Source organism: Rousettus aegyptiacus, unplaced genomic scaffold (genome assembly GCF_014176215.1).
Source record: "Rousettus aegyptiacus isolate mRouAeg1 unplaced genomic scaffold, mRouAeg1.p scaffold_m13_p_8, whole genome shotgun sequence".
NCBI lineage: Eukaryota > Metazoa > Chordata > Mammalia > Chiroptera > Pteropodidae > Rousettus > Rousettus aegyptiacus.
The window spans coordinates 22,897,429-22,914,877 of NW_023416311.1; the positions used below are offsets into that span (position 1 = coordinate 22,897,429).

The following is a 17,449-nucleotide window of genomic DNA, read 5'->3' on the forward strand; positions in this document are numbered from 1 at the left end:
GGACACAAAGTACACTTGTTAACTTGGCCCACACGCACATCTAAAAAAAGCCAAAGGTACCTTTCCAAGGTACAGTATTTTGCTTAGAAAATTCCAAAAAAGAAAAAAAAAATCCACAACTGACCAGGGCACGGATGTTTATAGAAACTAGCTGGCAGGTCACTAGCCGAGCAAGGCAAGGTGGCAGGTCAGCCTTCTGTTCTCACTCGGCTGGGCTCAAGGTGTTTCAGGAGCCAGGTCCTGCAAGCGTGGCTTCTCCCCTCAGGTAATGATGGCCATCTGACACAAACAAGCCGCTGAACGCTTAGTTCACATTTTTTAATAACATGGCACAGTTTACATTACACAAGAAGGCTCCGCCGATGAGAACATGCTGAAGATTCAGTCGCTTCACTTTTCTTTTCACATAGGATCTAGAAAGGACTTTATTACATACAGGATAAACAGCAAAAAGGTCTGTATAGAACAATCTCTTTACAATACTGAAAGCTACCACTACAGTTCCAGTGTACATATTCCTTGGATTTTTTTTCCTTTTTAGTTGTTGTCTTTAAAAAAACAAACAAACAAAAAAAAAACACTGCACAACATCTGGAGTTCACAAAATCTGAAGCTCACAACTAAACCTTCAGTTTACTACTAAAATAGATCTCTCTGCTTATTAGAAACAATGGTCTGTAGTTAACTTTTTTTTTTTTTTTTTTGCAAAAACAGGATAACGTCAGATAGCACTTTAATATACTAGAAGACCAAATGGAACTAATTTTATTTCATACATATATTTTACAGTCCAGTAGACAAGATATATTGTATTTCTCTGCTAGTAAAGTCATATTCTCTCCAAATATGTAGACAAGAGGCTTAATGTATTATAAAAGTATTATGAAGAGACATTAAGATTGATGCAAAACTCAAAAAAACACACACGCAAGACTTTGTCTCTGCCACCTTTCACCCTCTGGAACTCCCCATGGCTGCACAAGGTTGACCTGTTAACGGCTTTTCCCAGACTTTATTACCAACAGGAATACGACGAGTCACGTTAGGAAATGTGCGCCTTAAATTCGTCGGTTACTGATTGAACACAGTGAAAACACATCCATCATCTGAGAAAACTTGAAGCTTTCTTTCAGGATCTGTTTGGGTATAATTAAATCTCATTACAAAACGAGGAGGTGTGTACAGATATGAAGTAGGACACGCTAAAAAACGCATGGCTCCCACATGAGGTGTGTGTGAAATCACGTGACTGATGGTGACGCGATGCTGGCGACCTGTCTGTGTCCCCTGATTCTGGCATCTGACAACTCCCATCCTCCCTGGCCCTGCATGCTCATGTCCTCTTACCTTTCCGGGGGCTGCAGTCCACCCCCGGAGCCCACAAGCGGCAACTTCAGATGCAAAGTTTCAGCCTGGGGTCCGGTTTGCAAAATAGGATGTTTCTCCATTTGAAAATAACAAGCAAGGAAAACAGAGTCATATCACGTAAGCGCTTGTTCAGGGAAAATATGACCTTAAGTATGTTGTAAATGGATTTGAAAAGGCTCCTTTGAGTTAGGCGGGCTTTTGTGAAAAGCCCTAACATTCATTGCATAGTTGAAGGGTTTAGCTGTCTATAACAATACATGGGAACACAGCCGCAGCCGACCGCGTTCACTGATATTAAGTTTGCAAAGAGCACATTTTAAGAAGTATTAATGTATTATGTTACTTAATCTTTATCTATTTACATTTGTACAAAGTAAAGCTTTCATCTTACCCTTTTGCATATATGAACCCTTAGCTCATGAAGCAATCTTTTTTTTTTTTACACAACTATGTACACTGCCTTCCCTTCTCATCTGAAAGAGCTTCGCACGACGGATTCTGTGGACTGTTGTTTGTTTTCTCCCCAATTATCACCACACTGGCGTGTGTTGTCATCTTCACTGTTGTGGTTCAAATCAAAAAGTTTTACATGAGAAACCAAAGGAGTTGGACACATGAGAACGTATGACTTGGCTAAAAGATCTGAAAAATTTCAACATATAATATACAAAAACATTTCAAAATCTGCACCGAGTCTATACATTTTTTACAAGGGGAAGAGTTAGGGGCGCCTCGCCCCCCCCAGTCTGTGTCAATGACGCAGGTGTTCTCCTGTCTCTCGCCCTTTCTAGAGTCTGGCCTTGTGTCGGTTGGGGCTCCTCCTTCCTCCTCCGCATCCTATTCTCTCCTTATCGAGCTTCGATATCCTTCAGAGTGTGGGAAGGTGGCCTCTCCCTGATCTCTGCTGACAGAGGAGTAGTCCTTCTGGGGGAGACCGGGCGGCCTCCCAGTGTAGAAATGAGTGGGGGAGGTGCGCTCAGCGCTGCCGTTGGCGGGGTCTTGTTCAGGAGCCCGTTCTGGTGCCCCGCGGTGGGGCTGATTCTGGGGTAGTGCATGCTGGGCAGTCCTGGGGTGATGAGGCCGGGGTGGGGAAGATGTCCGTCCAGGGAGGCTGGGTGGACAGGGTGGAGCCGCGTGTGCTCATAGTCCTCTCTGAGCATGTGCAAGCGCTCCCGCTCATCCAGGTGACCCCCTCGCTCGTGCTCCCGCCGAGGGTCCACAGACAGAGGGTGGTGGTGGTGGTGGTGGTGGTGGTTGTAATCATGAGGCTCCCTGTCCCTGAAGGAGCGGTCGGTTTCGTACAGCCGGGGAGCCGAGAGCCGGTGCAGAGGGTCGTTCCTCAGCAGGAAGTCTCTGCCCAGCGGGTCTCTCCGGTGAATGTCAAGTTCTCGGTAGGGATCCCTCAGGGGGTCCCGGATGGGGTCCCAGTGGAAAGAAGGATACGGGAACCGCTCTCCGCCCGGGATGGGACTGATGCCCATGAAGGGAGTCATCATGCGAGTCCTGTCCAGGCTGCCAATGCTGTTCATGGGGTGAATGCCCGTCACCCCCACTGTCATGGGCATGGAGGCCAAGGGCCCCGGGTGCACACTGGACGAGGAGCTGGGAGGAGGCGGCTCCGAGGACCGGTGGGCCTGGGGGGCCTCCGGAGGGAGGTCGTGGTCTTCCTTGCGCTCCTCCTTGACCTTGACCTCTGAGCTCTTCTTGGGGTTCTCATAGGCCGGCTCGCCCTTGCGCTGCTCGGCCTCGCGGCTCGAGGTGCTGCTGGGCCTGGTGCTCTCCACGACGGGGGTCCGCACGTAGGGCGACGGCACCCGGGCCAGCTGCTTGGCCTCTTCGCCCACAGCTCGGCCCTCGTGGCCATGGCTGTCCTTCTCGGGCAGGTGGCCCTCCTTCGCCTTGTGCTCCTCGGCGGCCAGGTCCTTGCGGGACTCCTGGTGGTCTCTCTCTCTCTCTTTGGGTTTGTCTTTCTCACGAGCCTCAGTGTTCAGATGACCCCTGATCTGTTCAGTGGAGCTGCGGGTGTGGCCCAGGGTGCTCACTGGGAGAATAGGTGCTGGTGAAGGGTGGCTGGAGTGTCTTTTCTCAACACTTTCCCTGCGGAAGAAAGAGGGAAACAGGAAGCAAGTGAAATGGGCCTGTCGGCCTGGCAAGGGGCTGCCAATGAAATGGTGGTGTGAGAAGGACGGGCTTGGGTCTGGTTCCCATGGTCGCCGAGGCAGCTGGACGTGCCCCCTCTGTATGACAAAACCAGCCACCCTGACCTTACTTACCTAGCCTGTAGAAGAAGCTCTATGAGGGTGAAGTGCTAGGGATAAGGGTGAATGGGAGGGTCTGAGGGGGAAAATAATTTTCTCTACATGTGAGGGTCACGTGTCTCAATCAAGACCACAGAGGAAGAGCTTTCTGAAAGCCAAAGTGACCCGATGCGGTTAAGGAGTCAGTGATGTGGCAATACAGCCGGCCTCAGGACCAGTGCTGAGAATAATGTTGTAAGAGCCCAAACACAAACATGACCTTCCATCCAACTTCGCGATACAGAGCTCGTGGGAGGAAGAGTTTAATGGGACCATTACGGGAGCTTCTCTCTCTTGACAGCTGGACAAACAGCTGGTTTCAGAGTAAAGAACACGGAGATAGCGCAATCTCCAAGATGTAGTGTATGACGGGGTTTGAAAGGAAACAATCTTTTGGGTTGCAAAATGCTCTGTTTGCATTAGGAAGGACAAGAAAGCTAACATCCGATGAGAAGATGGAGAAAGCCAGTAGGAAACAGACATGAAACCTCATGGGGGAAGTGGAGGACAATTTTAAGAGCGTCTGTCAATGAAAATGTGAAAGAACAATGTGAGAGACCTGTCTTGGGTGGGGGCTTAAGAGTATTGGGCACGGAATGCAAAGCGGCAGAATGACAACGCGGTAAAGCCTGAAGAGGGAAGGTCGAGCGAGAACGCAGCGAGTCTCGGGCAGCTCCAGGCAGACGTGGGAAGCTGAGGGGCCTCCGCAGGCACCTACGGTTTTCCCTACCAATTCTGTTTCTAGCCCACGTGCAGAGGCTAAGAAGAACGTCTTTAAAAGGTAAGACTAAAGAATAGTGTGTTTTATTAGGTTTCCTGACTTTAACCCGAAAGGCCATCTGACTCCATCAAGAGCACGAGAAGGTGTGCTGCCACATCCTGCTTTCTCCTCTGGGCAGCCTCGCTGCACACAGCCCCTGGGCCGGGGCACGTCCCCGCTGGACGCGCCTCGGTCTGGCAGTCCGCAGCTCAGAGCCGCACGTTCCGAACGGTCTTCCCGCCGGCTAAGAGATTTTTATCACACTGCGCTGAAGGAACATTCGTCTTTTTCTTTAAGAAAGAAATCAGTTAGCGTGATGGCCTAGGAGGAATACTGACTAATCTGTCACATTCAGAGACGGCAAAGTTGAATTCTTTTAAATCACAAAGATACACACACATATATACACGATACACAATAAAGAAAAATTAAAGACTTGGATCATATGTGAGTCTGAAGTACCAAAAGGAAATTGTTGTTAGGTATTTTTCTGTCAAGCGGATTTTGTGTATTCCTTATGAGTTCGTTCAAAGTGAAAATATCCTGAAGGGAGAAAAAGGGACATGTTGTCAAGAATGCTTAAGACGACTCCTTTTTAGGCATGGGTTACCAAGTACAGACATAAAAATGGTTAGTAAATTAATTATCCACTGGAAAACCGAAACCAAAACCAAAACCAAAAATCCTCGTTGACGTTTCACTAAATCTAGGTTAGCAAACTTTTATTAGTCACCCGTGAGGATTTGAGTTAGAACAAAATTTCAGAAAAATATGATGAGACGATGCAAACATGACTTTCTAGAAGAAAACAAAAAGAAAGAGAGAAAGAGAGAGAAAAACCTATGGATGATTTAATGGACTGCACGAACTTGAAAGCAAATATGGTACTGATTCATGCCGTGTGTGTTTGGTCCAATGCTCCAACTCACTATCTTTCAGAGAAAGATTTCTATCTGGATACGCTAACACTCACAGGGGCTTTGGAGGCTCTACCTGTGTGACTGTTACTGAGTCGGGAGCGTCTCGTCTCACTCTGCTACGGCTGAGTGTCCTACTGTCACGATGTACTCTGGGACGTGGTGGGCCTGGGCACTGAGCTGGCCCCGGCTGTGCATGGAGCTGAGGATCTGGGGCCAGCGGAAGCACAAGGCTGGGACAGGGAGGGTGGATGGCCAGTTCTCGGCACAGAGCGGGCTCCCCCAGTGGGACTCGAGAGCGGTTTCTTTCCGTACCTTTCTTTGTCATCTTTACTAACAGATGAGTCTCGTTTATCTACATCTCTATCTCTGTCATGAGCTGCAGCGGACGCGCTACGCTCCAGCTCCCCTGGCTTCAGCCAGGGCGGAGGGGTCGGGAACGACGGAGGCGTTCGGTGCAGCCGGTTCCAGGGCTCGTGAGGGCTGCTAAAGTTCTGCACACTGGGGCCATCCTTGTGGCCGAACATTGAGTTGGGTGCTGAAATGGTGAAGTGGAGAACAAAAAGGTTTAAGAGAAATTATATAATCTGCTGTAATGAAGGTACTTACCAAAAAACTTTTAACAGCATTCAGAGTTAAAATGAATACATATTATTGGGAGCTGGAAAAGGAAAGGAGATTAACAAATTCATTAGAGGAACGCTTGTCCTACACTGAGAGGTAGCTCATAGCTTTTTCTTTTCTTTTTTCTTTTTTAACCAAAGGCCAAGGGTAGGAGGGGGAAGATTAAAAAGGAAAGGGAAACAGGTATCAAGATTACCTAATTAAATGCATCTGTGCATGCAGGAGTCCCAAGCATGCAGAAGGGTGTGTTCTGATGGTGTGACTTAGGTTAATAATGCTCGATTCAGAGCAGAATTCGGGGTTCTCCGCTACCTACTACAGCCCTGCTAATGGACTGCCGCTCTTTCCACAACTTTAGCAAAGTAAAACGAGTGTCACCAGACACCAGACAGGGCCCTGACCTCAACAGACAGATGCATAAGGTCTCTGCTCTAGGCGGAATTGTGACGGCTGCTTACAGCTGCATTGTAGGTCTCCTGTATCTGGAGACTATGACATATGGACACCATGAACGGAAATAAGTTAAATGTGTTTTAATCACTGACTAAATACTGTTTAGAACATGAACAGGTGTTGCAACTCTTTTCCTTTTTGAGACAGATTTTTTAGTAGTAGAAAACAACACAGTCCTCCCAGGTTACGGAGCACGAAATATTGTCAGTTCTTGGCTCTCCTGAATTCCACTGGGCTTTTTCAATCCCACTAATGCCAAAGGCAAGATGAAATTTATAAGTTGTTTTCACTTCTAATGGCAGTTGTAGCTGGCATCTGGCATGGTAGAGATGAATGTGGATGAAACTGTGAATTTTAGCAAACTTTCTGGAGTCAATTAACTACTTTACCTCTCCCGACCCTCGGTAACATACATGAACAGCGGACTATCCTTAAAACATTGGTTTTGATGTAAATGTACACGTCTACCTGGCTCCATTGATTAGGCCTGCTTTTGCAATGATATAATCTCGATTTATTTCCCAAGAGTGTACTTTCCTTTTATCTGGAAAGGCCTTGGGCAACAGACATGTCAGAGGAGGTAAACAGTCCACGGCAGACTGTAAAAAGTTAGGTACTCACTAACTGAAGGGTTTCCAAGGCCCCCGAAGGCGTTGCCACCAACCGCTGCGAGGCCGGTGAACGTAGACGGCCGGTTGAAAGGCTCTGTGAACAAGATGGGGAGGACATGGCTGCAGGACGCCGCTGTGTGAGGGACGCGAGGGCTTCCCGGGAGCCTGGCGGGGTGACGCGGGCTCCTCGCCCCCTATACTCAGACCTCGTCGGTCTCACTTCTATCAGATCAGGCAAAAGGTTTTCAGTGCACCTGGCCTGAGACATTGGGTTAGCAAAATATTCACATAAGCTATTTTCTAAGAACTATGCAATTCTCTCCATTTCTCTTTTGCCAGGTGGGGAACGTGGCTTACACCACATGTTCTCAGATGTCTTCCTGCCCTGTCTCCCCTCTTCCGGGAATGTGCTCTATAGGTGCTAATGAATAGAAATAAGATAACATCTTAAAATAAATAAATCAGTGATGAATTCTAAAGGCTCACGCATTACGCACCCCGGGGCTGGGCACGCCACTTGCTGCACCTGCTTGTACGGGTGCAGAAAATATCAAATCAGTTAATGGCCACAAATAAAGCTGCACCTTTATCAGGAACAGTAACGTCTTAGTAGGGCAGAGAAATGTAAAGTGATTAAAAATAGTGGGTAATGATTCTTCATACCATCATCTTGTCTGTCTTTCCACCTACAGGAGGTGCCCACACGTATGGGACGAGAGTTCCCCCTCTTCCTCCACTGGGTGAGAATAGGCTGCTGTCAACATGGGTTCCCTGAGGTGCGGAGCGTGGCTTTCACCCACTGCACCATCCGTACTTTCAGACAGAACCACTACTGAACACAGACCTATATGCCTTTAAGAACATGCTATCGGAGGTGCTGAAATCCTGCAGATGGAGGACACTGTCTCCAAACATCTACAAGATCACCATCATCTCCCTAGTAGCAAGCGAGGTTTCTAAGACAACAGTCAACTCGCCAGGAAGTGCAGCAGGAGTGCCGTAAACAAGGGTTTTCTGAAATACACATGTCATATCCCGTCACCTTGGGCAACTCACCTAGGTGAGCAGCAGGGTTGAGGAAGTTGCTGTGATGAGGAGGTGGCCCAAAAGGGGTCCCAGTTGGATGTGCAGCACCTATGAAGTCAAACATGACAGAATTAGATTTCCCAGAGAGCCAACTTCTACAATGCCTAAAGACCCCATGAGAGAATGCGTTTAAGTAAGGATATGCCTAGAGTCCCCCCAGGCAACAGGGGAAGAAATGTGCTTGTTAGGAAGCAGAAAATAAATCATCCCTTTTCCTCTTCCTGAGCTGGGCTGGTCAGCACTAAAAGGAGTTGTTACTTTTGCGGTGCTAACACACAGTATAGCAAACACTGAGAAACACTGCCGGTGGCGGCGGCAGGGGTTCTATAACTAAACAAATTTGGAGAAATGCCAGGCTAGAAACGAAAACAGGGTTCTTCACTGAAGGACTGTGAGGCATGGCTATGTTCACAGGTTCATTCATTCGCTAAGAGGGGAACATTTGGCCATGGACTGTTTTCTTCATAGAGCATCGCAGGAAGCAAGTCTTTCCCTTTGAGAAACACTGTTCTACAAACCATACATTCTACAATTCTTAGCTTAGGAGCAGCTGTCATGAAGCTGCATATCTTTTCTTGAAAATGTGTTGTTTGTCATGGCCACACTGAAGGGCATTATAAGGCTCAGTCCTGTGCAACTCGGGGCTGTGAGTTATACTAGGTTATGGGAGAGGGAGCACTCCAATTTCTCTCAATCTCTGGTGCCAGGAAGAGCTACTAGTTTACTCATCTGTTCTTGGGCACCAGTAATCTTATAACTGGCCCCATTAGTCTTTGCCTGCCAGAAAGCTCAGCTCTAACTTAGTGGTCTTCCTTCCTTTGTTTTTCCCTTTATCCACATTTCCTCCTCTACCCTATATTTTTCTTTAAACAATATGTATTTCTTTAAGAGGCCTCAAATCTTTTTCTTGAAGAAAAATGGGAAAAGAAAGAGGGCAAGAGAGACAGTATGTATGCATGTCAATTTGGGAAGGACAGTATTTCTAAGAGCTTAGGGCATCAAATTGGCTTGTGAATGTGCAGCTGATAGTCCACAAGGCAAGCTCTCTGGAAGGCAGGCTTGGCTCCAGACAAGAGACTGGCCAAGGTCATCTGAAGAAGCCTCTTTGGTTTATTTCAGGCATTAGTATCCGATGGCGAGACTAAAGTGGCTGAATTTAACAAGCGTGTACAAACTATACATATCAGTTAAAAATTTCACCAAATTACCACTTCAGGCAAAATCCAATATTGTTTACACTGGAAAAGGTTACCCTCCAGAATGGAAGTAAAACAGGGCCTGAATGAATTTACTAATAACTATTGCATAATCCCTTGCATTCTAAGTTCTTATAAACAAATATAAGTTCCTTCAAGAGGATGGAGTAAATGGCGGAGAGCCGCCCTCCCCAAAGCCTATAAACTCAATTTATGTCCTGGATTGTTGTTCCCCAGCCTGCAAGGGCCTGTGGGCCTGGGGTGTGGAGGAGCCACACGGCACTGGTGCACATCTGTCCCGGTCACGGTGTCCCACACCTGGAAGGCACCTGAGCAGTTCTGTTCAACCCTAGATGGTGACTTACTCTCCACACAGAACGTGCAAAAATGACACCCCATCTTCAGAGAGCGGATGGAGCCCAGAATATTCGTTAGGTATTAACAGTATTGCCAGCTAAATAAAAATTTGGCTGCATACTGTCTGCGCAGTATAAGCTAATTAATGCTTCCATGAAGACGGGAGCTTTGTTCAGCCCAGGGCCCCTCGGGTACCTTGCAGTTTCAGAATTATTGAAGTAGAAGAAGCCAATTCATCCGCTTGGCTCAAACGGAAGCCAGGGAGAAATCTCTCTATTTCTCTCCAAAAATTGCTCTTAATGTAGCTCTGTCTCAGCGCCTAGGTGCCATGGTAACAAAGCCTTCAAATATGTCCCTAGACAGAACCGACAGAAAAACCTGAGACCTTAGCAAATTCCATCTGCCCTCGAGGGTGATTCGTTTGCTTTGGCAACAAAGCCCATTAAATTGGTGATTTCTTGCAATGTGGGTGTTTCTCTCTTCCTGAATGGAAGAGCTGTAGTTCCACCAAAATGAGTCTTGGATAAAAGCCTGAGAAGGCGGCGGGCAGGATGGGTTTGAAACTTATTCCCTAAGGATGAGAAATAGAGGGCCCCTTGGATAGTCATGTCCAGAAAAATAAATTCTACTTAGCACAGCGAGTATTAAGTTATGGAGCTGGCCACTAGAGCGAGCTCAGTAGAGTCATTTACAAGTGTCCCAAAATAGCTTTAGAAAAGACTGAATGAGGAGTGATCCTCAGCACCCCCACCCCACCCCTGACCTCCACCCCAGGCTCCGGCAGACCTAAGGGTCACTAGGGAGTGTACGTTCTAAGAAGCTGACGATCAGATCTCTTGGGTGTTTTACACCTTGTCCCTGTCTAACTTTGACTCCCTCAAAACTTAACTACTAATATCCTACCTTATCCAGAATATAAATAGTCCATGAACCAGATAAAAGAAAGTATTATTAAGAAAACATATTTGCAGTACTGTATGTATTCGCTGAGAAAAAAATCTACATGTAAGTGAACCCACACAGTTCAAACTGTGTTGTTTGAGAGTCAACTGTATTTCTTTATCTTCTACCCTTAAAACACAGTATGACCAAGTGTCACGGTGCAAAATTACTGAGTGCTCTGTGGGTGCCGGTAGAAAGGGCAGCCGCATCCTTACAAAGGTCCCAGCGTTATTGCCTTCTGGTTGGCCCTTGCAAGCATTCTGATCTTTTTTCAATAGTTTGACGTGCTTATGAGTTATACTGGCTTAATATAGAAGCAAATCATGAGCTGAAGCAATATGAGTCCCCTAAGGAAAAGATGATCTTTATTTCCTTTTTCAATGAAAGAGGGCACATCAATGAAGGAGGGTCTACTGCCCTAGATGTGCTGCAATGTGGCCTTGCGAGTAGGCATAAATCATATTATTTTAGGGAGTGATTGAGCGGTGAGCCAGAGCACAAATATAATTTATTGAGCTGCCCGAGAAAAACATTTCTCAGCTCTCCCCTGCCCCTCTGAACTCACCAGCGGCAGAGAACAAAGTCGAAGGCCGTGCCAGGTCATGGGGGTGGTGGATGGCTCCAAAGAGACTAGGGCCTGGAGGACGGCTCAGGAACTCGGGTTTCAGTCCGAAGTCCAGTTTATGTGGGTCTGACTGCATCTGTTTCTAAAGCAGCAAGGGAGAGAATAAAAGATGACACCCAAAAAGGAACGACAGGGGAGAAAGTCACTAATGAAGAGGCTGAGACCGCGAGGACACTAAACGATGCACTCGGGCTCCAAGCCCCAGTCAGGTTCAAGTTTACGAATACCATGAGAACACAGCAACCCACACCCCAGCTGACTCTCAATGCCGGAAGAGCAGGTCAGCCTAAGAGAGTGCTTGCTATTGAGTACTGGCTTTCAAGTCAGAAATGTCAAGCGGCAAAACTACTGTTTACTCTTTGAGGTTACACGGTTTGAAGAACAAAACCATATCCTATTTAATCAAATCACCGCCCCTCCCAAGCAGCTTATTATTCACTACAAAGGGCCATTTTAGCAAGTTCTTAAATGATAGTATTTTATTAGGAATTCTGCACAAATAATATTCTGTGTAAATTAATTGTTTAATGACTCTTTGCCATACTCTAATAGATCACAGTACATTAGTAACCGAAAGTTATAAAGAAATACTTGCATGCCTACAAGCTAATTTTCAAATGATCACTGTTACATAATTTTAAAAAACAAACAGAAACTAAGTAGGGATATCAATTTAACTAATAGGGGGTCTTTCTTTGCCTACGACTCCCAATTACTTGAGAAAGAAGAGATCAGTCCAAACCAGTAAACCACCAAGAATCTCATGTGAAGATGGGCAGTTCTTGTCATCAACTGTGGTCACTCCTCTTATTTATATACCCACCCTTCACGCTGATCTGTCAGCTCACTCTCCTCTAAAGCTGTTGAAATTGGCTCCTAATCTGCCTCATGATTCCTTCACCTGGCATACTTCTTGAGGCCGGAGGCCCCCCGTAGCCTCTCAAAGTTGCCCCGCCTTCTTGATTCTCAATAGCCTTCTCCGAATCAGCTTCACACCTCCTTGGCCAAGCAGCGGCACCCCGCCGGGCCTGGAATCCGAAGCTCCAAGTTTCCCTTCCCTTGCCACACCTCTCTGCTTCCCAGTCCCCTACTCCTTCCCAGCTCTTAGCCTGTTTCTGACTCCCATGCTTCCAGTCTCTTAGACGTATCTGACGCTCTCAGTCCATTTGGCTCCAGTCTACCTCAACTCCCCCAAGTTCCACTATAAATAAATCCTTGTTCGCTGTACAATAAAGTCAACAAGGTGGCATCTAATCCGGCATGTGTGAGAATCGGAGACAAGTCTGCTATTCCCTCACTGCGAAAGGTCATGATCCCACTCATCCATCATACCTATTTAAAATGAAACCTACCTGGTACCTCAAACTGGAAACAATTCCTTGAAGCAGACAGCACGTTCATCATTTTTTTATGCACATACTGATCCTCCCTACTGAACTCTGATCAACTGTGCCCTCTTAGCCTGGCACAATAAGAAGCCTGTAGGCAGTAGGCTCTCTCAATAAATATTTGGTGAGTGACTAAAAGAATGAGTAAATGAAAAAGGCAACAATATAATTTCTGCTCAAATCTGCAGGGAATACTGTCATGAAAGTCCCACTATAAAGTAATAGCCGACCCCCAAAACAAAGATCCTGATCACTATAAATCCATAAAAATCTTTTGAATGGCTCTTTTAATTTGGTTATCAAATTATTTAGTGCTAATACTGCACGGTACACAACACAGTTTCATTAACCACAACTTAGGTCCATGAAGCAAAATGAAGCTTGGGGAGTACAGAGAGTTTGCTGAAAGGAAAGATGAACAGCTATCTCACGTGTAAGGTCTTCCTAATTGAATTGGGATAATGAAGGTTTCAGCCACCAGAGACACTTTCATGGAAAAGAAGTTGCTAAAGGGGCACACACAACATCCTTCATCACTTTTAACCAAAGGAGTTACAGGAGGAAGTGTCTTACCCACCGTTCTACTAACCGCATCATCTAGAACACAGAGTGAATGGAACTAAGCATCAAAATCTAGTTAGCTCTTCACAGTACACACATTTTCTAACTAAGGTTAGAAACCATAAGGTTTCTAATTAAACCTCACCTAACAATAAAAGTGAGCAAAACTCTCTGATGGGGTGTTATGAGAAACAGAAAGTATTTGGCACCAAAGCAAGTATCTTAGTGACCTCATTTGCTGAGGTTGGTTTTTTAAAAAAATTATTTAACCGTGTTTTAGAAAAACATTTCTGTGATGACTAGCTCTCTCTCCGTGTCTATTCTTTTATTATTCTCATAATGGCTCCCAAATGCTGTTAGGACTAAAAGCTTATTATTGAAAAATAGATTAACTGAAGCTTATGGGAACTGACTGGTTGTTTACTCCCATATTTCTAAGCATGGTTACCCAGACTGTGAACACCCAGACTATAAAATCTGGACTAGTCAGTTACTTTGTTCCCTAAGCCACCAGTGATACTATATTTGGTCACCTGCAAAAGTTCCTGATCTCTTCCCTACTGTATCATAAAGGCCTGATAAAGCAGGGAATGTATTCTTCTGCCCGATGAAAACAGATGAAAATGAAAAATCCTCTGCAGATATGAAAGGTAACTGGACAGACGATGGTTCTGACAAGTACTGACTGTATTCTTAACCACTGACATGTCATCGGGAGGACTAATGAGTGTGGAAAGGTCACTGCAAACCAAATACTACTTCTATAAGAGTCATTTTTAATACTATGCTTTGCTAATGAAAGTGCCAAAGCATCATATAGGGCATAACTTACTTGATCATTTTCTAAAACCATAAAATGCAAAGAATGCACCAATTCCTACAGGAAGGAAAATGTTCACGTATCGCTCCTCCCACTTGGCTCCACTTCACCTCAAACTCTCTTCTGTTCAGCTTTAAATAAATCCTTGTCCCACTGTACAACAAAGAGGCATATGGTCCACGTATTTTCCCAAAACCCTTATTTCAGGAGCCAACCTATATTTAAGCTCTTTAGATCAGTAAGATAACAAAATCATTTAAAGAAAGAAAAAAAAAGAAAAAAAGTATCAGGGAGTTATTAGTTTGCTTCTGTTTTTTCATTTTGCTGGTGGTTTCCCTAATTAACAGTAAGATTTCCAAAAAGCTTTTCCAAGAGAGACTTGATCTTCCCAGCCAGTGAGTCTTTAGAATCCATTTAAACACCTCCTTAGTAGGGCGATCACGCACCCTTGAGACTCGGTCCTCAAACTCCCCGGAAGAGAAAAAAGGCAAGACTGACCTTGACTTTCTGTTGGTGGTGGTAGATCTGCCAGGCAATGTGAACATGCATCGCACACCACTTCCCTGGTTTCTGACACAAGAAAGAGCAACATGGTCAGAAGGAAGCCCTTTCCGAGAAAACTGTCTTCAATTTCCCCAAAGCTTTTCAGCAGCTTTTGGCTGCAGAGGCTTTTTTCACAGGAGTGCTCTGTACCCTCTAAGTGCCTTCTGCCAGCAGCTCTCCAGAGCCCAGGCCTGACGGTGCCACAGTCAGCGCCTCCTCTCCCCCTGCGGGAGCCAGAGCTGGCGGCTACCCCTCAGAAAACCACACTTGACGAGGACCTCCCCGGTTACCAAGGATAAGATGGCAAAAGCCCGAAGCCCACTTTGTTTCTCTTCTCTCTTTCTTTTTTGGTGCCAGCTGGCAGACCTGGTAGAGTGGGGAGCCCTGCTTAACAAGCGGCCATGCTACAATGCAAATCGGCTGTTCAAAAGAGCTAATTAGTGGATGTCTGTGAATTGGTTCAAAACAAGAGAGGGGCCAGAACCTGTGTAACCTCCCCCAACACTGGTTTTTCTTAACCCTCAAAGCAAAACATAGAAATTCACCACATTTTTATTGAAGCCCAAGTTCCTATATAAGTGCGTTACTAATAGTCAACTACCCATTCGTGTTTACTGTTAAGAAGAGAAACAAAGAAAAGAACTCATTTCTTCCTACTATGTAGGTCTCTGCAGATACCAAGTTCTCCCTCCACCTTCTGGGAGTACATCAATCCGCATCTCTCAAATTAGTTCATATCTTGCTTTATATGCAGTAGAGTAACTGTATATTCTGTCTTACCACCTGGAGGGTAAGGACCATCTTTTTCCATTTCATTTGTATTCTTGCCATGTCATCTACCCACAAGCTCTGAATGTGCACTCAACAACTATAGGATGGAGGAGGGGAAACGCTGCCCCATTCCTACATTGGCAAAGGACAGACACTTCCAGTTTCTATATTAAGGAGCTGATTCTGAAATATATACTTAAATCCAAGTCTGGGGTCAGTTTTCTTCTCTTGCAATGAAACTCTGGGTCATCAAAATCACCCAACTGATGACACAATTCTTTTTTTCTCTTTTTGAGCAACTGAATTATCTGATTTTACATACCAGAAATGGGTTAAGTACAGCAGGAAATCTATTACCCATTCATCTTCCAGCCAACCATCCATCTCCCAACCTTCCCAACTGAGTAAGCCAGCACTTATTCAGAGGTCATCTGCTGGCCACGCTCCAGACCTCTTAAGATGTTAACAAACCAATGTGTATGGTAACCCCTTCCTGGGCCAGAGAATTAAGTCGAATGGCTGCGAAAAGTCAACATCACTTAATGTAGATTGAGGCAGCCACCAGTCAAAATAAACAGACCCAGATACATATTTTCTAGGTGCAAGAGAGACAGTAAAACTCAGTGAAATCCTATTTTCAGCCACTATCTTCACTGTAAGTTCTCACTAGTTGAACCTTTAACCACAATTGCCAACAAGAGAATCTGGCTCAGGTGAATTTTATCTATTACCTTTACTCAACAGCCTGGCTTCCTCCAACACGCAAAGCAAAACAATTTAGGCCATTTTCAATCATACTACCGAAGAACCCCAACAAAAATGTCATTCCAACGTTTTATTCCAACGTTCTGTGGCTTGTTTCCTCATGATGGAGTTACATTTTTAACCCACAGGGAGTCAAACAGAGGTTGCAAAAACAGTTCTAGAAGAAGCTTTCTTACCCTTAACATAGGTCTGAAAGGATCTGTCAACTGTGAAGAGAAAATGACAACTTGGTTACATGCCTGTCACTCAAACAATTGCTCTAATTAACAAATTTGTAGTGCTTCATTAGGAGGGGAAATTAAAATGTTAGAATTTTACTTTTAAATGAAGCCCTTTTAGAGAATAATTAACCCATTTCACACTATCAAAAGTGCCGGTGTCCCCTCCCCCACTCCACAAGCGTTCATACATACGCTGACAAGCCCCCATGAACAAGTTCAATCAATGCCAATTTGCCCCCTGGCAACATGATTTGCTCACATTACACATCTGAGGAGTTTCGCTATCTTAAGCAGCCCTTCCAAACCACAGCGAACGGGTCTGAGGGAGGGAGAACAGCCGTCAGACCGTGGTCTGGAAGGCTGGATACTAATGCGTGTCTGGGTGAGGTGTCCTTTCCAGACACACAGTCAAGCTAGGCTATCTTTACCAACGCCCTTAACTTAATGACTGCATGTTACTTAGAAGTATTAGACATTTTAAAGAAGTTCACTAAACATCATAAAGATACTTACATAGTTGAGTCATTTTAAACTTCTACCTAACTCTGGTCATCAATTTCTGACTGCCCTTACCCAGGGAAAAAGACAATATTTAAAAGGTGATCATTTTTCACATTTACTACAAAGATGAATGTAAATGACAATCAATGAGACAAGATTATGTCTATCGTATAACTTTACATTCTTTTGGGGGAGTAGGTAAAGGTATACATTATGAATAAATAACATAACCAAAGCATAATGGATATTTTATTTAGCTCTAGAGTACAAAAAAGGTCCCCACTATATTAAATGTAGAGGTCCAGAATGCGGTGCAGTGACTTCTTGACCCCAGGGAAGCAGGGGATATCCTGGCTTCCAGGAAGAAAAGCGCTCAGTGCTGTTTCCATTCAAAACATTTTATAGCTACTTCTTTTGTGTGAGAGAAGCTTATGGAAATATAGACAGAGAAGACTGATTAAGTAGAAATGACACAAGCTAACTGTAGAATTCCTGATCTTAGATCAGAAGCCATTCCTCTATCCTCTCATCAGCACGCTGTTCCCCTTATGTCATATGGCCACGGTAGAACAGAAGAGATGTTATCGTCTAAGAGTAACTGGCATTTTCTTCCCACAAACTAGAAGTGACAGCTGAAACAGCA

At 45.1% G+C, this 17,449-nt stretch overlaps 1 protein-coding gene across 6 annotated transcripts in view; it reads right to left on the reverse strand.

Annotated features, from left to right (window-relative positions):
* Nucleotides 1-297: 297 nt before the first annotated feature.
* AUTS2 (activator of transcription and developmental regulator AUTS2) overlaps nt 298-17,449 on the reverse strand; it is a 1,066,702-nt gene continuing 1,049,550 nt past the window's right edge. For all 6 annotated transcript variants that reach the window (XM_036225385.1, XM_036225386.1, XM_036225384.1 and 3 more), the window contains 7 exons: nt 16,261-16,290; nt 14,504-14,575; nt 11,177-11,318; nt 8,087-8,164; nt 7,041-7,124; nt 5,658-5,880; nt 298-3,465 (listed from right to left, as the gene is read on the reverse strand). In XM_036225385.1, the coding sequence (XP_036081278.1) occupies nt 2,217-3,465; nt 5,658-5,880; nt 7,041-7,124; nt 8,087-8,164; nt 11,177-11,318; nt 14,504-14,575; nt 16,261-16,290 (1,878 nt within the window). In that variant the 3' untranslated portion in view covers nt 298-2,216. The remainder of the gene's footprint in view (nt 3,466-5,657; nt 5,881-7,040; nt 7,125-8,086; nt 8,165-11,176; nt 11,319-14,503; nt 14,576-16,260; nt 16,291-17,449) is intronic.